At 52.8% G+C, this 21,786-nt stretch overlaps 1 protein-coding gene across 3 annotated transcripts in view; it reads left to right on the top strand.

Annotated features, from left to right (window-relative positions):
* SEPTIN9 (septin 9) overlaps positions 1–21,786 on the top strand; it is a 134,062-nt gene that overhangs the window by 36,276 nt on the left and 76,000 nt on the right. The window contains exon 1 of one of the 3 annotated variants that reach the window (XM_014885036.2): positions 36–181. The exons of the other annotated variants lie outside the window; for them this stretch is intronic. Within the exon in view, the coding sequence (XP_014740522.1) occupies positions 88–181 (94 nt within the window). The 5' untranslated portion in view covers positions 36–87. Of the gene's footprint in view, positions 1–35; positions 182–21,786 lie in introns of those variants that run through there. 3 annotated transcript variants of the gene reach the window in all.

The raw sequence follows: 21,786 nt of genomic DNA, 5'->3' as shown, positions 1-21,786 counted from the left end.
GGAAGAAGAAACTGCTCTCTAGGTCTGGATTTCATTTGAGCCCCTCTCTCCCCCCCTCCGCTCCCATGTGCCGCTCGGCGCGGGGGGATGAATGCTGAGCCTGTGAGCTCAGAGCTGCGAGCCGGGGAGAGGCAGGAAAATCGCCGAGCTCTTGGCATGGAGACGCGGTTCTGCTCCGAAGGTTGGCTCCTGGCTCTGTGTGTGTGTGTGTGTTTGTGTTGTGGCGGAGCTTTTCCTGCTTGCCAAAGTATCTTCCCGGGGTTTTTGCCCTCCCATCCTGCGTGTTGCAGGGCTGGTCCCTGCTTTGTGCTGGAGCGTTGCCGTGGGCTTCACCTCGCTGGCTGTGCGTGGGGGGAGAGGCTGGAGGGGGGCAGGCAGAGCAATGAATAACTCCATTTAATTCCTCGCTTTCCCCGCAATTCTCGCCCCGTGGTGCATGTCTGAGTGGCTCCCAGAGCTGCTCCCAGGCCCGTGGAGCTGCTGGGAGGTGGCTGTGGCTGTTTGTGGTGGCAGGGACAGGGGACAGGCTGTGTGCTGTCCCCTCTGTGTGCTATCCCCTCTGTGTGCATGGCTGGGTGACCAGGACGAGGCAGGGAAATGGAGCCAGAGGTGTCTGTGCCCCAGATGGGATGTGTGTCCCTCCTCGCAGGCAGCCCATGGCACAGCTAAGCCCAGCTCAGCTCAGCTCAGCTCAGCCTCCTCTTGTCCTGGGCGTTCCCAGCCGGTGCTGGGCATCGGCGCTGGGAGGGAAAAACCGCAGCGCCGAGAGGAAGCGCTCAAGCCAGGGTGGAGCGAAGCTGTGGCCAGGGAAGGCTGCTCCCACGGCTGGCCTGTTCCAGACCCACCGTGCCCCATCCAGGGATGTGCTGGGAGCACCCGGTGCCCCTGGATGGGGATTTACCGGCAGGAGCATCCTGCCTGGGCAGAGTGCGGGTGGCACATTCTCATCCCTCTGCCCATCTCTCTTCCTTGTGCTTCCTCCTCTGGTCTGAGCCACTTCAAAGCATTCCTGAGAGCTGCTTGGAACTCGGAGCTTGGTGGGAGTTTCAGTAGCCCGGGGCTTTGGGCTGGAGAGCCTGTGCCACCGGGTAGGGACGTGCAGGGAGAAGGGGATGACAGGGGTTTGATCCCATCCTTGGTGCAATGCTGGCTCCACTTCCTCCTCACAGAGGAGCTGGGCTGCAAAGGGTCTCTGGGGAGAAAGGGAGCTCGCCAGTGATGGGATCCAGGGCTTTTTGTTCTGAAGGAGCACCGAAGGTGGGGATCTCAGCCCTCAGGCTGTACATGGTGCAAGGAGCACAGAGCCCTGGTGCCCGGGCTGGCTGTCACTGCTCCTAGGGCATGCAGCTCACAGGGACCCCAGAGCATCTTTGTGCAAAAGTACAGCAGCTCTTGCTAAAGCCCTGGAGCAATATTTGCAAAACGATGTCCGAGTGCATCTGCGTTTCACTGGTCTGGAACTGGCTTTTCCATGGGTGGCTCCGATGTGGCTGAGCCATGGGCAGGGGTGCAGGGAGGGCGGGCACGTGGCTGTGCCCGGTGACCTGGGCCAGGTGGACATAAATGCAGTGTGTGCCTTCACCTGGGGAGGTTGCCAGGATGATGAACACAGCTCTGCCCTCACTCAGGTGCTGTGAGGGACCTTGGGAACGCACAGACCATCCTAGTGGTGTTCATGATACATGACTTTGGCATGAAATATGGGGAAATAGATGGCCTGGAAGTCTGGTCTCTGATCTGCTCCACAGGTCCCTGCTTGAGGGGGTCAGCACAGGCAGGGAAAGCTGCTCAGCTGGGGCAGTGGAGGGAATGATAAACCATGTGTGGCAAAACTGTTCTTGAAGAGATTCTGGGCACAGGAGTGACAAATAATGGTTGAAATTCATGATTTTAGGTGTCTTTTCCAAACTAAGTGTTTCTTTGATGCTGATATCTGATATATTCTGTGCTGTTGACTCCCAGGTCCATGGCCCAGTGTGGATGCACAGGGAGAGCTGCTCAGCTCACCCTGCTCCTGCTGATGTGCTCTGAGGGTCCCCTGGGGCCGTGGGCTCTGGCACTGCTGCCCTGGTGGAGGAGAGGAGCAGGGAGCTCAGTCACAGCCAGCAGGACGGCTGGGCCCTGCTTTGGTGACTAACAGAGATGATTTAGATGAAAGCAGATCCATGCCATGCTGGGGCCATGTCCCAGTCCCTGCTCTGGCCCTAAACATGCTTTTCATTATTCCTTGGCTGTGGGTGGGAAGAGCTGACTCCTGAGTGAGTGTGGGGCTGCTGGATGGGATGAGGGCACTGCAGGGTGGGTGGGAACCGGGCCTGGCCTCTTCTTTGAGGTTTTCCCACAGCTGCTGGGCTGGGCATGTCCCCTGGGCTGTCCTCCCAGAGCCGTGTCCCTGACCCAGGTCCCATCCCAGGGCATGACAAACACCCTGAGCTTCAGGAAGGTGCGAGGTGAGGCTGCAGGTCTGTGCCAGGCTCAGTGCCAGCTGTGGGGCAGCGAGGGGCTCCCTGCTCTGTAACAAGGTGCCAGTCTCAGGTGATGCCTGTGCTGGCAGAAGAAACACAATCTCACAGAAAATGTTTGTCTCTTCTAACCCAGTTAACTCATTTCTCACACATTTCTGAAGGCTATGAAAGCATGAAAAGCACTAGCTCTGAATGGATTTGTTTGCAGGCATGCCTCTGCTCTGGTTTTGGGAGCTGTGCTCTGGGCTCTCTCTGTGCCAGGTTGCGCTGGTGGCAGTGGCCTGGAGATGGCTCTCCTGTCCTTCCCTAGCGACTGCTCCCTCTGACTAGCTGGGATCTCTCTACAAAGCTTTAATTGTTATTGCCGCGGGGCCTCTTGCCTCTTCTTAAACGAAAAGGAAGGGTCTGCAGCTCCCTGAGCAGAGAGGTTTTGGTTACTGCCGTGGTGGTGTGAGAGAATGGGTACAGCAGTGATGGGAAAGGATGTCTGATCCCCCAGTGAAATTATTCATGTCACCTTTGAAATTGCACTGGGAAAGCTCATTTTAAGGGTTAACAGATGGTGATGAATGTGTGATCATAACACCTGACTGCAGTAGTGGCATATGTAAGGCAGAACCATGCTCTAGGTGCATAGAAAGAAGATAAAGGGTTCATTAACCCATTTGGTGATCACTCTGAATCTTCCAGTTACATCCACTACAGGTATGTTTATGTGTAATATTCTTACTTTGACATGGTTTTATGCATCGTCCTGAGCAGCAGGGACACAGCCCCTGATTGCAGTGTGGGGTTTGGTTTGGGTGGTCATAACAAAGCATCTTTGATATTCTCAGAGCTGCTTGGGGGACACCACATGCCTGGATTGAGAAAGAGGAAAGGAAAGCAAGGGTGCTGTTTGTGATTGCTGGAGGTGTGAGAGGATGTACTTGTTTCTTCATTTTTTTAAAATAAAAGTTAATATTCTAAAGGTGTATGCCAGGGCAGAGGGGTTGATGTTGCTTCTGATGACATCACCTATCTTTCCTATCTCAGGTTTCTTGGTGTCCCTGTTACTCTTAGGAAATGACAGATAAAAGCCTGACATGTCTCTTTTTACTGGTTTCTCACACCATATTCATATCACAGCCATACACCTTATTTGCCAGGCATTTTCCTTTTCCCTCTGGCTTGCAGCACACCACACATGGGACACCAGGCTGTGCATTTACAGTCTGCATGGTTCCACCTCCTGTCAGATCCCACTGCACTTGCCCAGCCCTGGCACTCAGGGACACTTCTCCCACTGTCCTTTATCCCTCTGTGTGCTGTCACTGTCCCACTGCTCGTGTCCCTGACCCCTGTCTCTTGCTGCAGTGCCCTGTAAAAACCGCCTGTACCTTCACCCTATGTGTTCTGCAACCTGCTGAGGCTGCAGGTTGTGTCTCAGTGAACAGAAGGTCTCTCAGGGCAGGGTCTGGGTCTCAGGGAAGGGATTTTGGGGGCTCTGTGTCTGCAGAGAGCTCCGTGCTGCTCCCAGCCCCTTTGGCTGCTGCTCCCGCCTGGCCAGCGGACTCATTCCTGCAGTTGTCTGAGGCATGTCAAGGTATGAAGCATTATCCATTTCCTGATGTCTGCTCTTAAATCTGCTGGAAATTCTGCTCATCTCCATGAAATATGGCCCCGCTGTGGGGCACAACTCATGCCTGGCCTGACAGTGCAGGTAAAGCTCCTCGACACCGCTCTGCTGAACTTGGCCAACCCCAGGGCTGGAGCTCCTTTGCAGATTTTTACTTTGCTGGATGACTTGGAGCCTCCCAGCAAGGCGATTCCCATGCTGCTGGGGTGAGGGAGGACATTTCTCATGCGAGTCAGGGCTCTTCCAAGGTCCAGCATACCATAATGCTGAGTAGAAGCAAGTACGTAGTTAGGGAAGTATGTCTGGGTCAACACATGTCTTGTGTTGCATTAATGATCTCAGAAGCACAATATCTGTGTCCTGTTGGCTTTTCCATGCAGTCCTTGCAGCTGTAACTCGTGGACAGAGGGATTTGCTAGAAAGCAGTGGGTGCCTGGTGCTGTGTTGGGCTCAGGGCTCCGTGGCATCACCTGGGCAGCAAGCCCCGTGATAGGAGCAGTCTTGTACCTGGGAAAATGTAGGGAAAATTCCTTGCTCTGCCTCTGATGTTCTGTAAGTCCTCAGGGAAAGATGTTTGTGCTGTCATTCCCCTCTGGTTTTGGGGGAGGATTTGGTGTTTAGGTCTCTGCTGAAGCTCCCTGCCAGTGAAGGGGTTGCAGAATTGCAGCTGGGAACTCGGAGCTGTTCTGACACTGCAGCAATGAAAGTCCCCAAAACAGGGCTGTGAGTGGGATCTGGAGCTGTTGCACGTGGGCTGAGAGTTCTTGGTGGCTGCTCTGGACAGCTGAGGGAGACAGCATCCTTTATGTGTGTGCTTAACCAATATCCATGGATCTTGACCCATTTTAAAGAAATTTCTTGGGCTCTGTCCATTGCTTCTTCCCAGCAGTGTCTGTTTGCAAGGGCAGCTTCTGCCTTGTTAAGCACCAACACTGAAAACTTCATTTCCCCATGGCTGAGCAGGACATGGCCCTCCCTGTCCTCCAGCACTCCAGGCTGCTGTGGTTAAATTGATTTACCCTGTACCCAGGTACTGCTTCCCTGCCACAGGACAACTGTGAGCCTGTGCTGCAGGATGGAGCTGCTGTCTGAGTGCAGGTGAAGTGAAATAGCCCTTCAGTGGAAGGTTTAACAGAGTTTTGGGTTGCTGATGCCAAGAGTGTTGTTAGAGACTTATAAACAGCTCTGGATTGTGGCTTGGGGGAGAGAATGGGCAGGGGTTTACAGGTGAATAAAATGCATTAGTTTTACAAGCAAATAATCACACAATAAATCTGAGAGTGTATTTTTTCATGGAATGACAGCCCAGGTTGGAAAGAATGCCAAAAGATCACCTGGCCCAGCCTTTTGTGAGGAAGGGAGCCTAAATAAGATTACCTAGCACAGTGCTCAATTACATCCTGAAAACCTCCAGCAGTGGGGACTCTACCATGTCCCTGGGGATCTTGTTCCAATGGCTGATTGTTCTCCCTGTAAAAAATGTCTTTCTTGTATCAAAACAAAGATTTTCTTTTTCCGTGTGAAGCTGGTGCTGCATAAACAGATCTGCATTAATTTTGTGATTACATCATTACCAGGTACCTTATAAACTAAAATAGTTGTTCTTGAAGCAAATTCTGGTTTCCAGTGAAGCCAATTTGGCAGAGGATCAGTGGGATTGCTTGGATTGGATGCAGGGGCTGAGGGGGAGCCTGCCATTAGCTCTGCAGCATCTCCAGGTTGCAGCTTTGGCCATGATGTAACTCCAGGCTGTGGAAATAATGGAGGGTTTGCATTTCACTGCTGCCTGCTCGCTCTGGAAAATTAAACCATATTATCAAGGCAACCCAAGTTTGGTCTCTGGCACATTGGAGCAGACAAATACTCATAATTTGGTGCTTTTGTTGTCTGATTTTTTCCAGAATCCCATTGGGTCAAGGCACAGAGGTGTGGGCACCCTCTGGTGTGGCTGCTCATGAAGGAGTTGGTCCATATATTCTGCAATTACTCTCCCTGACTCCCCCAAAGCTGGGTTCTCCCTCCACAGCTTCCCAAACTGGGCCAGCATCTGTTGATGCCATAGCCCAGCCCCTGCCAGCTGGCACTGCCTGCCTGCATGGAGCACTTTCTCCTCCCCTTCCCCAGGCTGCAGGATGTGGGTTCTTTATTAGTTTCAGATGCTTTTTTCTTTCCAGGGTTTTGTGCTTCCGTGTCCTGGTCATGGTGACGGAGGGGCCTTGGTGTCACTGGCCTTGCTGATGAGATAAAAAGCTGACATGAGGAGTTTGGGGGGCAGGGGCGTGTGCTTGGTGTTTTCTGGGTGTTTTCTGGGTGCCAGGGAGCACCAAACCTGCCCAGCACACACAGGATGGAGTGACCCACATTGGCTGAAGCAGTTCTGATGAAGCCAGAGCCTCTGTCAGGGACAATTGTATGGCTGAATCCATCTGGGTGGTGTAGGGGGACAAATGGAGAGTTAAAATCCTGAGCTGGCAGGAAGGTTTGTTTTGAAGGACACCCATGAAGTTGAAAAGCAGCTCCTGGGGAGCTGAGTGCTGTGAAGCTGCAGGCTGGGGAGCCTGGATCAGGACCTGAACCCAGGATTTGAGTCCAGGGACAGTTTCTGCTTTACCTGGGAGAAAAAAGAGTGAATGAAGGAAAACAATCTTCAGGTAACAGCTGTGTTGGGCAGACACATTTTGGTGTGGGTAAGGTTTTGGTGCCTGGGTCTGGGATTTTGTCCCCGTGCTGCTGACGTTGGGTGAGATACAGCAAGACATGAACTCTGAGATTCTGGCTTGGACTTCAGGTTTGAGCAGGTCCCTGTTGTGGGTCCTGTGTGAGGGTCAGCATCTCTGCACCTTCCTCAGGAGCTCCTGGGGCTGCCTGGCCGTGAGCTGCTGGAGCTGCTGATCCCTGGCTGTAAGCGAAGAACTTCCCAGACCTTCTCCTCGGAGTGGTGCTGGGAATGCAGAGCACTGCCCTGCCCCGGGGGAGTCAAGGCTGGGGAGGCTCATCCCAGCCCAGGCTCTGCTGTCCTGCCCACGGGTGTTTCGTGTGGATCTCTGTCACTGCTGCTGCTGTGACACTGCTGCAGGGACCCCAGCTCTGGTCAGAGGGTTTGGGTGATGATTGCTGTCAGTGTAGCTGGAGGCAAGGTGCTGATGACTTTCACAGGAACCTTGGGATGTCTCTTTACAAGGTGACTTGTAAAGAGTCGATTGCCTGGGGCTGGGCAGGACATCAGCCTCAGATCTCTCATTTTCCAGTCCACAGACCTGTTTCCTTGACTACACCATGTGTAAAGGAGTGCAAAGAGGCTTTTCCTGCTGCTTCAGCCGACCTTTCCAAACCTATACCCTGTAAAGAACACCCCGAAACTTCTTGCTGCTTTTTTAGCACGTACATGGGAGGTGATCCCTGCATGAGAAACACCTTGGTTGGCTTCAGTACCCACCGGGATGTCTCTAGGAAATCTGTCCCATCTCAGGTGACTGAGATCCCTGGGCTGACCGTCTGGGGTTGATGCCTTAAGTTTTTAGCTTTTATATTTTTCTGATCTTATACTGCTTTAGTGCATAACTCTGAACTCCAGATAGAGTGTTAGCAAGCTCTCTTCTCATTTTGGTCAGACAAAACAATCCTTCCAGGCCTGAGAACCCCAAAAAGTATAAACAAAAGTGAATTGGGGGGGGAACAAACTGGGGGAATATGACTTCATTACCTGAAGCTGTAATTGGACAATTAACCCCTGATATGTAAATGCACCAAACTTATTTCTGTCTGTAAACTCGTGACCATTGTCCATCTTGGGTGTAGCCTCTGTGAGGCTTTTGGCTGCCCAAGGTGAATCTGTTGGAGGCCTTTAACAAATCCCTACTTCATTCTCTTACCTCTGGCTAGCCTCTGCTCTAGGTAGCCACTCCAAGGCATCAGGGTCACCCTGCCCTTCAGCAGCTGGATCCCACAATCCCAGCGGTTTCCAGCGGTTGAAGGGTGGATGTGTCAGCATCCCCCGAGGCTTCGGTCACCTCTGACTCACGAGTCTGTGACTCAGCCCCATCCCCAGGGATGTGCCAGGGTTGGGAGCTGGCTGCCAGGGGCCAGGCGGGGGTGACAGCTGGGGGGACACGGATCCTGAGTGTGGGACAGGGATGCAGGGAGCTCTGGGGGCTGGAGATGTCCCTGGCACACCCCGGGGGTGGAAGGATGAGCTGGGCACTGCCACTGCCCTGCCCAGCCCAGGGAGCTGCCAGGGTTGCCCACAATCCCTGCTCCAGCCTCCCCCTGCCCACACCTGCATCGCCTCTCCCCTGTCTCAGGGATGTCTCTTCACCCTCTAAATCCACTTAATTTCGCCTCTGAAAGGTTGTGTCTGGCTGTAAAAAGCAAATAACTGCTGAGGTTTAGAACTGAGGACACTAAATTCTGATTTATGTCCTTACAGGGTGGGGTTTTATTCAGTAAAATGGACAATGTTTATCACTACGGTGCTAAAAGCATAGGGGTGCCCCTCTCCTAAAAAAGCATCAGGGTTCCCCAGTCCTGAGCAGATTTGCTTTTTGGCACAGCTTTTATTTACTAGTGAGTCAGGACTGAAGCAGCAGCAGGAGGGAACGATCTCGTGGCACTTTAAAGCAGAGCTGTTGGAGTTCCTCTTCCTGCTCTTCCCCTGAATCGCTCCGTGCCCTTGCGTAAATCATTTAACACGTGTGCTCTCACTTCCTAGATGGAAAATGAGGTGGATACTTTCCGCTTTTCCTTGGCACTTCAGGATCTGCTGCTCGGCAGCTGCGAGGGATTTGTGGTGATAGAGCTGGGAATTTGACCCTTGGATGTGTCAGCACCCCCAGCAGGGCTGGGATGAGGCTCCCTCCAGGCTCTGGGCAGTGGCTGCTGCTAAATTTGAGATGTGGGGCTGGGCTGGAGGTGGACAGCAGGAGTTGCTCCCACTGGATCTGTCTCTGCTGGGGAGTGAGGGCCAAAGAGCAAGAGCATGGGATTTATTCTCTGCTGGCAGTGTCCATTCCTCAGGCATTGAAGGCACAGGCAGAATTTCCTCTGGAGAGATGCTGGTGCTGCCAGGGCCGTGCTCACAGCCACAGCACCACTCCACACCAGCTGATGTGCCCCTTGCCTGCCCCTCTCATCAGCAAGAGCCACCTGATCTCCTCTGTTCCCTGGGGAGATGGAAGAGCACAGAAACCTGGTAATCCCTTCCCTAAACCTCCTCATCCCTTCCCTAAACCTCCTCATCCCTTCCCTAAACCTCCTCATCCCTTCCCTGCTCTTTTCTGCTGAAGTATTTAAACTTTGCACTCTCTTCCCCTGGGAATGAGGATGATCCCATAGGGATTTACCATTCCCCCCAGTTCTCCCTCCCCAGTACTGAAACGTTTCGTTTTGCTTAATTGTTTTCCTTCCCCCCGTGGCTTTTCTTGGCTCCATAGAGTGACAAGGCTGGAGCTGCCACTCCAGGAACACTCACCAAGAGAGTTTGTGCTTAATTGTTCACAGATTTATCAAGATAGAGGCAAAGAAGGCAACCTTGAGAGCAGATAAGCTGTTGGGCCATGAAGAGGGCTTCAGCACCTAAAATATTTCCCAGTTCTCCCCTTTCTTGCATTCTTTGATCCATTCAAGTGGAGAACTGGTCAAACCTGACTTTAGCTGCCTGAAAAGCCCTGGTTGAACTCTGTATTGACAGCTGCTCCTCAGGGAAGGGAGCCTTTTTGGAAACCACCGAGTTTGGTGAGCTGTTGGTTGTTTTGGGGTGGGTTTTTTACCAGAAAATATGAAAAGTTCCCTGTGGGTGGAGAGGGAAAGTGAACTATGAAATTGTGAGTCTCGTGCTCTCTGTTGAAACACACCCTGGGGAAGGCATATCCTCCATAAACAGCAGTGCTGGCCACGGACCAGGAAACCCTTCCCTCCCTCTCCCCTCTGCAGAGCCGAGTGCTGTGGGCTGTGTTTCCATCCAGAAGGGCTGTCCTGGATCCTGTTCTGCACCTCCTCAGCCCTTGAGACACCCACTGGAGGAGCCTGTTGAAGTGCAGGTTGTCTCTCTCCCGTTTGCTCACCGGTTTGTTCCAGTGGCTGATGCTGCAGGTGTTCCAGTAGCTGTTTGTGGCAGTAGCTGATGTTACTGGTGGTACTGGGCTCTGTGCTGGGCTGTGGTGCTGCCTGTGCTGTGAGGCCATGGGGGATGTTCCCGAATCTCACGTGGTGCCCTGAGCACTGATGGAGCTGTGTGGTTTGGATCCTGCTCCAAAACGATACAGCAAGAGGTTGTGTCATGGTCTTGTCTTGCTGTGGGTGCACCTGTGCACCAGGGCTGTGCAGCAGCTGGGCTGCTCAAACTGCTCTTCATCTCATGGTTGATGCCCAGATTGGGTAAAACCCACCTCTGGTGTCCTCTACTCACCTCTGTCACAGCTCCACAGCTCCTTCTTCATCCCAAGATTGCTCAGAGAGTGGCCCTTTGCAGCTGGAGAGGAAACCTTATCTTGCCCTGCATAAGGGCAGAAGGTGACAGCCACAGGCACAAGAGGTGGAGGAAGGGGATATTTGACAATGGGTGATGCAGAGCTGGTTTGGTTGTGGGGGCTGAAGGGCTGCCAGAGAGCTGTGGGAATAGCACAAGTGCTGCAGCCCTCAGGAAGAAAAGGTATTTTGGAGACAAGGGCCTCAGAGGCAGCAGGGGGGGTATCAGGAAGGTTTGAGCTGCAAAGGTGGGGTCTCAGCCTGAGCTCTCCCTCTCTTGGCTCCTTTCCTTCCTCCCCCTCCTCTCTCTGTGTGCATTTCCCAGTGCAGGCCAGCAGAGACCCGAGCCCTGCTCTGTCTCTGGCAAAGCTCAGGTTTGCCTGCTCACCCAAGATTTGCTCCTCTGCCAGATCCTCTGTGTGCTCCATCCCTTGAAGTGGCCAAAGCCAGGTTGGACGAGGCTTGGGACAGTGGAAAGCGTCCCTGTCCATGGCAAAGGGTTTGAAACAAGATGATCTTTAAGGTCCCTTCAATCCAAACCATTTTGTGATTCTGTGATAACAAGAAAAGATTTATTTTGCTGCGTGTTGTTCACAGAGAGATGTGAATCCAAACAAAAGGTCGACAGCAGGGCACTCATTTTTCTGCATTGAAGGATTCACCCTACAGCACTAATTATCCATCAGACTGAAGCACCCACCCCTTTTCTTTGCCAGTCCCCTCTTGTGCAAGGCTGCAGGTTGCTTTGGTGGCTGTCAGTGCCCTCTTTCTGCTGGGAGCCCCCCTGTGCCCCACAGCAGCAAACATTGCCCAACAGAAATCGTGGGAAATCCGGTTCTGTGTTGGACACACTGTTCAAAGGCACCTTGGCTGTGACAGGACGTTCTGCTGACAGATTTCCCCATGAAGTAAAAAGTTGTAGCTGTTGACATACGAGTGCATCTGAAGTGTCAGCTTTTCCTGTCAAACTCCACTGTGCTGGCTTCAAATCCAGTGTGAGCCCAAGGATAGCTTCAGGGGGCAGAGGTTGCCTGAACTTTGGCAGAAGTTCGTGTTGTGTTTTGAGTTGAAATGCAGGTTGCTGCTTCCCCCTGCACCCCTTCAGGTGGGGATGCAGAACCTTCGTGCAGCTGGGAAGGACCAGCAGAAGCAGGATTGTTCCCTAATTGCCTCTGGCCATCTGGGAGAAGCTGTTTGAGTTAATTGAACTGTCTCTCATGCTTCCTTTTCTGCTTAAATATTAAACAGGAATTGCATTGAACTGTGGAGGTCAGCAGTGTCTGGGGACGTGTAGAGTGTGGTAATCTGTGTGAGGATGGTGAAGATGAGGTGTGGAGGCATCACCTCCATCTGAAACCCAGGTACCTCTGCCATTCCCACCTCTGCCTGTCCAAGGTCCTCAGCTCCCAGTGACTCTCACGATTCCCTCCAGGTTCTTTAGATGGTGACTCCCAGGTGCCTGACTTGCTCTTTGTTGTCTTTTGGATGCTTTTAGTACTTTTCTCATTGTTAGGAAAGTTAATTAACATCAGGAGCTGCCAATATTTGTAAAGCTGCTTTCCAAGGGCAGACTGCTGCTCAGGAATGAGATTTTCTTTTTTCAAGCAGATATGCCAGATCCATCATCAAAACAACCCATCAAAAACATTCCCTTCATAGCCCTCTCATTGCTATTGCATGCACTTAAGCAATAAAGCCAGGCTGGTTTTCAGCCCTGTTGCTAGCTTGGAAAAGAAACTGGCTTTAAAAACAATAAAGAGAAACCAACAACAATGAACAAACCTGGTGTTTTCCAGCAGAGATGCAGAATTGGCTCTGTGGGGAGCTGGTCTCTCTCAGGAAGTGCTGGAAGTGGCCACTTGGATTTAATACCGTGCTCATCAGCTGCATCTGCCGTGAACAAGAACATCTTGCATCGCAAGGACTTTGCTATTTTCCATTCAATAGGAAGCTGCCCTTTTATTATTGTGAGAGAAGGGCAGAGATGTGGCTGGCGTGGCTGTCAGAGCTGCACCAGCTCCCGCAGCTGAACCGAATTCCCGGGCGGTCCTGCTGCGCTCGGCGTTTTCCGAGGGTTACATAAACATCCTTCTTTCATGTGCGAGCCTGGGACACGCCGTCTGCAAACTGCTGACAGTCCCCTGTGAGAGGCAGAGCTGCCCCAGAAGCTTTGGCAGCTCCGTGATGTTGGGAAGGGATGGGCAGAGCAAGGCCATGGGGATCCAGCTGTGGGGTGTGGGGTGGTTTGGGGCCATCCCTGTGCCCGCTCTGCTGCTGCTGGAGGTGTTGGGAGCTGCCCCATGCACAGTGAGAGGCCAGCAGGGTCATCTTCAGGAGTTTGGATTTGTTTGTGTGGCTCCACCTGAGTCTGTCACCTCCCCAGTGCCCTCCTGCAGATGTGGCTTTCCAGCAGTTCGGGATGCTGCACTCCCGCTCCACCACAATCAGGTTTTTCTCCCAAGGAAGGCGTAGGAGTGGAGGTTTATCTCCGAGCTGGCAGGCAGAGGAGGATGCCACACCTCTGGGAGCTTCTGGGGCTGGGTGGAGCTGGAGAGTGGAGCAGCAGGACGTGGGCTTTGAGGAGCTGCAGTTCATGGGCTTGCCCTGAAGCCAAGGCACTCTGAGATTTCCAGGTCCCACAGGGAAGGAGAGGAGCAATAAATCTGGATCACTTGTGACAGGGCCTGGCCCTTTGGGTGATTTCTGACACTCTGTGCTCTTCTGACAGGCTGTAATCCACAGGGCTTTCCTCGGCTCTGGAGCTGAGGCAGCGCTCACTGAGTGGGCTTGGCTGCGAGCAGCTCCCAGCTCTGGGTGTGAGGGTCAGAGGCAAAGGAAGCAAAGGCACAGTTAACACATAGTGAGGCCATCTCAGTGCCAGGATGGAAGATTTTGTTGTCCTCAAAACAAGGTCTGAGTAGCTTTATGGCTGTTCCTGTGAGATCTTGCAGTGCTGCTCCAGGAGAGCTGCTCAGCTCCCTCAGGAGATGCACCAAAGGGCAGGCCAAGGATATCCTGTAAATGCTGAAAGTCTGCTGGGTCTGGAAATTCATCCTTGTGTGACTGGTATGGGCTAGGGGAGCCCTTGTGATAGAGGAAAGATACAGACATCCAGTCTGTCTTTGGATGTGGTTGAAAGACGGAGTTATTGTCATGGGGCAGATCAGGAGTGGTGATAAGATGCAAAGAGGTCCTTGTCTTTGGGGTGGGAAACTTTTCTGGAAGCTCCAGACTGTGTGGAACATCTAGAAGTGTGTCTGGCTTGGGATGTTTCTCCCTGGAAGATGCCCAGTTCATCCCCAGTACCATCCTTCTGTTGCATAATGTGAACTCCAGTCAGCCCTTCCCAGGCAAAGCCCTGGCCTGTGGCTGATTCCTTATAAGATGAGGGGTTTATTTTACTTTATTCCTTTGTCAGAGGCTGTGGCTGTTTCCTTCTAAGGTGAGGGGTTTATTTTGCTTCATTCCTTTGACAGCCTTCCTTGAGTTTTGCCAGCTCTTCTCTCTATCAGCCTGCAAGACGTAGAAGGAAACCACTGTCTTCAAAATGCTTTTTTAAGGCCTTGTTCAGGAGAATAAAGAGAATTATTTGAGAGTGCCACTCTGCCTCTGAGTAGCAGGCATTGCTGGGGGTGTGTGAGCAGTGTGACACTGCCTGGTTCTCAGGGTGGGGATGGGGTGTCTTCACATCCTCAAGTCTGCAAACTTGAATCTGCTCCACACATCTGTCACGAGAGAACTGGGCTGGACTATTTGCCTTCTTTAGCAACTGGAAACAATCCAGCCTGCCAGTTCCTGCAAAGCTCATCCTGTGGTTTAGTGGATAATACTGATCCTTGTTCAACTCCCACGCTTTAGTGCCTTGTGAGAGGGTAGGGAAGGCTTTGCAGAGCTTGTGCTGTGCTGGGACCCCAGTTCAGCACTGTGGAAGGCAGCATGAATATTCATTGTGCCTGAAGTGCGTGCTCCAGCTTTAATGAAATGTTTATGGTGACACAGGGATGACTCTGGGGTGGTGGCAGGTGGTCAGCAGGTGTGAAGGATGCAGGGTGGCAGCAGGAGCTGAGGAGGCTGTTCCTGTGAGCTCCAGGAATGTCTTCACGAGTGCATTTCCAGGAGTTTGACTCGTGCTGCCATTGTGTAACGAGAGTTTCGTGTCTGCGTCCCCTGCAGTTGGGAGATGGCTGCAGGCAGTGCACGGCTGGCTGAGCTCAGGGACCAGGAGCTGCACAAACCTGCATTTTCTCGCAAATCAGAGTGACAGCCACATCAGGGCAGATCTGCCAGGGATGGGCATGCAGGCAGTGGTCTGGGACTGCATCAGCGTGACCAAAGGTGAATCCAAGTGTCCCAAATCCTCTGCAGACCAAGGATGCTCTGATCCTGTGGCTGGTGAGGCTGTTTCCTGCCCGCAGAGCTGGGACAGCCCCACTCTGAGAGGTGCAGAGGAGATGTGGGGGCAGGAAAGTTCCTGTGAGCAAGAGGTGACATTGAGTTTTGGTGCTAGACTGTCCCCCAGCCTCTCTGCCCGTGAGGCAGCAGGGCACAGATGTGTCCCCTGGATGGGCTGTACAGGTCTCTGAGCAATATTATCTAGCTGAAAACCAGCCTGTTTGTTGCAGAGAGCTGGACTAGATGGCCTTCAAAGGTCTCTTCCAAGCCCCACCATGCCATGGTTCCATGGTAGGTTTGAGATGAGCCCCACCAAAGCTGCTCACACTGGAGCTTTTCCCCACCTCTGACGTGAGGATGCTGAGGCTGCTGCCCAGCCCTGGCCTCCAGCTGTGTGTTCAACCCTTGGGAAGGTGTTTGATGAGGACAGGGTGGAGGTTTCACGGCAGAGCAGAGAGGGGTTTGTGAGCGAGCCCTGCGGTTCTGCTGCGCTGCTGCCTCGCCCAGCCCCGTGGATCTGTGGAAGACAGATGAGGTGAGCAGGGTTTGGTATGACTGTGGCTGGCAGCAGGCACAGATCATGGATTAAACATGTGCATGGCAAGAAAGGGGCTTTCTTGAGGCAGACAGAGCCCTGCTGTTGCTGTGCAGCCCTGCTCCTCCCAGCCCCATGCTAACAGCATTATCAATGTGTTTATACCGAGCTTGGCTGCAAAATGCCTCATCGGCCTCAAGTTTTTTCAAGCGAGTCTGTAGCTTTGCTAAATACTCCTTTTATTGTGCTGCCAGAGGCTCTCCCAGAGGCCAGCAGAGGAGGTGGCCTGTTTGGCCACAGTGATATCTGGGCCGGAGATTGAATTCCCGCATGTCTTAAATCTGTCTCCAGACTGGCAAGCGACCAAGGGGGCATCTCTTTCTCCAACTAATTGGCTGTTTATGTGCAAATTGGCCTCTGGCTGCTTCCACGAGGCCTGGCTCACCAGAGTGTCACGAGAGCATCCTCTTACAGAGCTGGGCTGTGCAGGGGATGGTGACAACAGGGACAGCCCAGCCCTGCTCCTCGGGTCAGCATGGCTGGCTCTGAGCGAGTGCCCAGGGCTGCTCTGGCTGTTAGCACTCCTCTGCACTGCAGGCATTGCTGTCTGGCCTCCAGCTGGCAGGAGATGCTTTCCCAAGCTCCAAGCAGGCACTGTGGAGAAGTTTGGAAAGCACCTCCCCAAGCGGAGCAGAGCAGAGGAGATGCCCTTGGCTGGGACGTGCACACCTGTGGCCGGAGCTGAGCACACGGTGTCCCTGCAGTGGCTGAGGTCCTTGCAGGAGGGTGCTGCTGATGAGCCGAGGCACATGTTTCTGCAGGAGAGTGCTCCCCAGGGCCCCCAGCACTGGAAGGAGGCAGCAGGGCAGTTTTATTTGTCTCTCAGGAATGTCGTCTGGTTGTTGAACCAACCAAACCAGGGGTTCTGTGGTGCAGGGGTTTTTTTTCTAGAGGTGTGGGGAGAAGGAAGGTATTCAAGGACAGAGCCCAGGTCTGGCAGTTTATTCCCTTGTGTCAAGGTAAACCTGGCTGTGTTGGTCTGTCTGTGAGTACTTGTGTGGGAAGAACAACATCCCCTGAGTTTATAGACACTGCCAGTCCCTGCTGAACGAGAAAGGCTGATGCTGAATGCATCCAGCTCTTTCCTCCTGTCATTCCTTTATAAGGAAAAACATTTCAGATTTAGTTTCTACCTTATTTTAACTTCTCGTAAAAGAGGGCAGTTTAATTCTTTTGGTGGAACATCAAGTCCAATACTCCCTGACCTGGTGTGGTTATTATGGGCACTTGGTAAGACAAAAAAATTTTTTAAAGGCAGCATGGTAATGCTGAGTTCATCAGTGGGTGATGGGGTGGCCAGTGGTGCCTGCAGTCTGGAGATAGCAGAAGAGGTAACACACAACACAGGACCTTCTTGTGGCATGGCTTGGTGTGATGGCACTGACCACATCTCCTTGGAAAGGAGAATTTGCCCTGTTCCTCTTCCCCTGCTGGGCTTGGCCATGGGGGTTTATGGGCCAGCTCTGCTCCTCCAGGACATTGGAACTCTGCTGTGCCCATTTGGGAACACGAGTGGCAGCGCTGATTGCCCAGCAGCTACAGCCAGGTGCTCAGTGCCACTGCCCCAGGAAGGGCTGTGTCCCACGGCCAGGGCAGCTCAGGCCTGAGCTTTGCCCTGTTCCAGACCCCAGGCTCAGCCCATCCCCAGGGTTTTACTGCTGCTTGGGGGGTTGCCAGTGGGGAGTTTCTCTCCCCTCGCATTGCTTGCTGGAAATCTCCCCCTCTCCCTCCTGGCTCTGTGCCCTCTCTCCGTGCCTGGTGCTCTGCCCCCAGTGTGCTCACGAGCCTCTTTCCCATTTAGGGAAACGCTGCATGGCCCCAGCTTTTGGCCTGCTTGCAGCACATCTCCCTGTTGTTTTTTTTCTATTTTTTTTCAATCCTCTTTTGTCTCTGGAGACTGAAATCCCCTTAACCCAGCAGTTGTGGCTCTTGGAAAGCTGCACAGGGGCAGGTTGGAGGGGGAAGCCCAGGTGTTGTCCTGCTCAGGGTGAGGCTGGGTGGGTGACAGTGTGTTCCAGCAGACAGGGTGAGCCTGGGGGGTGGTGACAGCATCAGTTCTCTCCTGCAGCCATGATTTCATCTCAGCAGGAACAAGTGCCCTGCAGCAGGGAAGCCTCAGGCAGCGTCTGGGGCAGGCAGCAGGGCTGAGCAGGGGAAAGGGAGAGGAAGCTGAGGGAAATTCCCTTGAAAACGTTGACTCATTGCTTTTTGGTTTTTTTTACTCCAGATTTTTAAATCAGCTGTGAAACTTCTGCATCTGTAGAAGATGCTGAGTAAGCAGTGCTGGGTATCTGCAAGATGGATTGGGGAACAAAAACTGGTGTGCTGTGGTTGGAGAGGGCTCTGCCATTCCCCTTGCCATGATTTTCCAGCAGGAGAGGCAACTGGAGTCTGAGCTCCCAGGCTGCCTCCTGTTTTTGGGATAGATCCCTTGAACCCACAGCTCAGGGTTGTTTCTTTAGTGGTGTCCAGCACAGCTTGGCTCCATCCATCACTGGATCCTGCTGGGATTACCCTGGGATCTGGTTAGTGGGAGTTACCCTGGATGTGTTTAGTGCAAGTCTGAGAGGGCTGTAGTAGACTTTTCAAGATCATGGTTTAATGAGATGTAACAGCCAGGGCAGAGCCTGCCCGTGCTGAGGGCAGCTCATGTCCCCAGAATGGTCCATCACTTTCCCATCTGCACTCCTTGAGCTCAGCAGTTTAACAACACCAATCCTGCCTGATTTGATGTGTGCCCACGTTAGACTTGCCAGGCTGTCCCAAGCAGCAGTGGTGGAGCTGAGGATGTTTCCCCTGGCCAGACCACTGCAGGGCATCCACATTCCCACCTGCATGGAGACACCCCGTGGACCTTGACAGCAATTCCTGTCCACTTGTGCACCTTTCCCATCCCTGTGTGATGGAGCTGGGGCTCAGGGAAGCCACCAGTGGTGCTCGGTGCTGTGTGGATGCTGATGATCACACCTCAGCATCCTCATTGGTGCTTTTGGTGCTGTCTGCCAAAACCTTTAAAAGGAAAGGAAAATCGTGATCATTCTTCCTCTCCTTCCTCTCCCCCTGCCCTTGTGTCCTCCTCCTGCTGTGCAGTGAGCTCCCACACTGTGTCCATGCTGCCCAGAGGAAGCTGAGTGGGTGTGGGGCTGCGGCTCCATCTGGGAATTGTTCTTATCAAAATGCTTTATGTCAAAAAGGAATAATAATAATAAAACCTTTGATGGTAAGCAGGGAGATCAGGAGGTACAGCTGCTCCTGAGGCCTGACCTGCAGCTCGTGGTGCTTCCTGAGCCTTTACAGGGAGTTTTGGGGGTCTTTATGCTGCAGCAGATTTTGCTGCATGCCTGGAATATCTTGGAGGAGCCGAGAGAAGCAACTGGGGGCTGGCGCAGGGAGCACGAGCTGCTGGAAATGGCTCTGTGAGAAGCAGGGGAGAAGCATAAGAAAAGCAAGTTTCCTGCCACGAGGCTGGTATATTTATGACTGGAAAGTTTTGGGTTGAAAAGGTCGTGAGCAGGCGGCTGAGGGAGCAGCAGGGGCTGCAGGAGGAGATTTCCCAGCTCACACCCTGCCCTGCAGTGGGGCTGGGAGGGTCCCATGGGGTCTGGTGGCCACGTGTGATGGGAGAGGCATGGGGAGCACTGGAGGGCTGCAGGACAGTGCCCAAGGCAGCTGGGATGTGTGGGGGAGGCAGGATGGTGTGGGATTTGTACCCCTGGGGCTGCAGAGGGGCTGGGCTGTGCCTCCTCCTCCCCTTGCTGTGCGGGGATGGAGTTTCCAGCCCTGCCTCGGACACCACGTGAAAATGAAACATGCACATCTGGAAGTGGAGTGCACGCATGTAGCACTGCCAGTTTATTTATCCCTGCAAATTCTCCCTAATTAGGGGCTGCTGGGAAGTTGACGGTGCTGGAAATGGCCTCTTTCCAAGGGATTCAGTGTTCTAACTGGCCCTCACCTTCTCTTCCCCCTCCTGCAGTTACCAGGAGGGTGCAAGCAGTGAAAAGGTGTTCCCTACTTCAGGGCCCAGGCACTGCAATTCCTTCTGGAGTTAAGCACGCAGGAAGGTTTTCCAAAGGAAACGTGCTGAGCCCTGTGTGTGTTAAACTCATTAAGGATGAGCAAGGTTTCTGAAGCCTCTTGTTTCTATTAAAACATCTGTGCTGTCATGAGACACTGAGTTCTGTGCCTGTTTGGCCTAAATGTTCAAAAGCAGTAATTAATAATTAATTTTTTAAAAAAAATAATTAAAGTGATTTAGTCAGTTTTCTGCTTGGATCCTAAATTGCACCTCCCAGGTTCTTAGGAAAGTCTGACCTGAAACTGAGAAGAACAAGAGCTTGAGACTGGGTTTGTTTTAACTGCCTGAGGTTCAGACAGCTGCAGGTCCTGATCCTCTTTCCGTTTCCTTCCTCTGCAAGTGTCCCCTGCTGTTTAATCAACACCAGGGACTGTGTTTCCCTTCCCTGCCCTGCTCCCCTCCCAGGCACGTGGGCTGCCAGCCCTGCACCAGTGCCATGGGGACACCACAGCCCTCCTGGAGCCCAGGGTGGCTGGGATGATGTGCCTGGCCCAGGCTCGGGCAGCATTTCCCTTCCCATGCTCTCAGCACACACAATGGCAGGAATTACTGTCTTGGCATGAAATGCTTTGAGCTGGGCCACGGTGCTGGTGTGGGGTGACTGCAGTGAGCTCAACCTGTGCATGCAGACCTCCATCAAAGGTCTGACTGAGTGCTCCTGGGAGGGATGAGGCTCACAGTCCGTGGGAGGGTGTTGGAGGGGCAGAGCTGTGTCCCCCAGCCATGGAGCCCAGCACAGAGGGTGCTGACCCACAGCATCCTTCCTGCAGGCAAGCAGTGGGATCAGACCCTGGCTTGAATCCCACATTAGCACTGAGATCGGTCTGAGTGACCCCATCAATCCCCAGGGAGGTGTTTGGGACCATCAGGGATGAGCACAGTGGGACCAGGACAGATCCAGCTCTGTTTCCAGGTTAGGAGGGTGAGGGGAGGGATGTTGGTGCTCCCCTCCCTGCTCAGTGTAACCATCCCTTGTTCTGTGCAGAGCAGGCTGGTAGCTCCTCTGTGTGCTGATTTAATGGGGTTAAACCTGACAGGAAGGCAAGCCTTGATCTTCACAGCTCAATCCCTGCTGGGTGGGGAGAAGGGGCTGTGGTTGTCTGTGCTTGTTCCTCACCCATGCAGCTCCTATGGGGCATTTCAGCTCCAGGCTGTCCCAGAACAACAAGTTTGATGTGTGCCCTGTTTGTACACTGAATATCTGAGAAGCTGTAGGTTCAGAGACCTTCTCCTTCCTCGTGTCATATTTAATCTCCCACGAGCAGAAAACTCTTTGGCCTTTTGCTCTCTTGGTTTCACATCAGTCCCTTTATACCTTATCCCTTTAAAATCTTCTCAGTTTCGCTCTTATTGATCTGATTATACCATAACCATATTTGGGGTTGGATTGATGTTTTTTGGTTCCCTTGGCAACAATGATCTTTGGCCACAGCAGCTCTTCCCTGTGGTGCCTCTGTGGGTGCTGGCAGCCCCATGCCTCTGCACCTTCCTGTGGGGTGTGAGTGATGCTGGGTACCCAGGCTGGCTCATGATAGAGCTCTCATGGTTTCTGCTTTGCTGCTAAAAGTCTCCCATTTAATACATTTTAGGAGTTACTTTAATTTTCTGACATTGGAAGCTTGTGGTCATGCTGGGACCTACTGGGGCAGTGAGGTCCTTTGTTTGGGGCTCTTTTAATGAGCAAAAACTTTATTAAAAGCATTTATCTGCCATTCTTCCAGATTTTTTCCTTTTCCTGTTATCCAGTCTTCAAAGTTACCTGTCCCTTCTTGTGCAGATCCCAGCTCTATGGCACTACAGGATGAGATCCGGCAGCATTTTCTTAAAAAAAAAAAAAAAAAAAATCAGTTTGTTACCCATAAATCTCAAATTAGCAAACCTATTTTGAATTATTTTAGCTTTTCTCATGCTCTTGGTTTCCTTGTGGAGGAAGGGAAGTGTGACTAGCACTGAAGTGCGTCTGTCCTCCCCGTGTTTCCTACCCTTGGGAAGCAGGAAGGTCCTGGAACCTTGGGAAGGATCCTCTTTTCGTGACAATTCCTGCGTAGTCAGGGCTGGATTCATGTCGTCATCTCCACGAAACCATGGGAGGAGGGGATGGGAACCGTGTCTGATTTTCCTTCCGGAGTCCCCTCGTCCCCAGGCAGTGACAGCAGCAATTCCCAAGGACTGGGGG

The sequence above is a fragment of the Sturnus vulgaris genome, chromosome 20, assembly GCF_052056855.1.
Source record: "Sturnus vulgaris isolate bStuVul1 chromosome 20, bStuVul1.hap1, whole genome shotgun sequence".
Lineage (NCBI taxonomy): Eukaryota > Metazoa > Chordata > Aves > Passeriformes > Sturnidae > Sturnus > Sturnus vulgaris.
The sequence above is the reverse complement of the archived record's forward strand: the minus strand, read 5'-3'. Positions and strand labels throughout refer to the sequence as shown.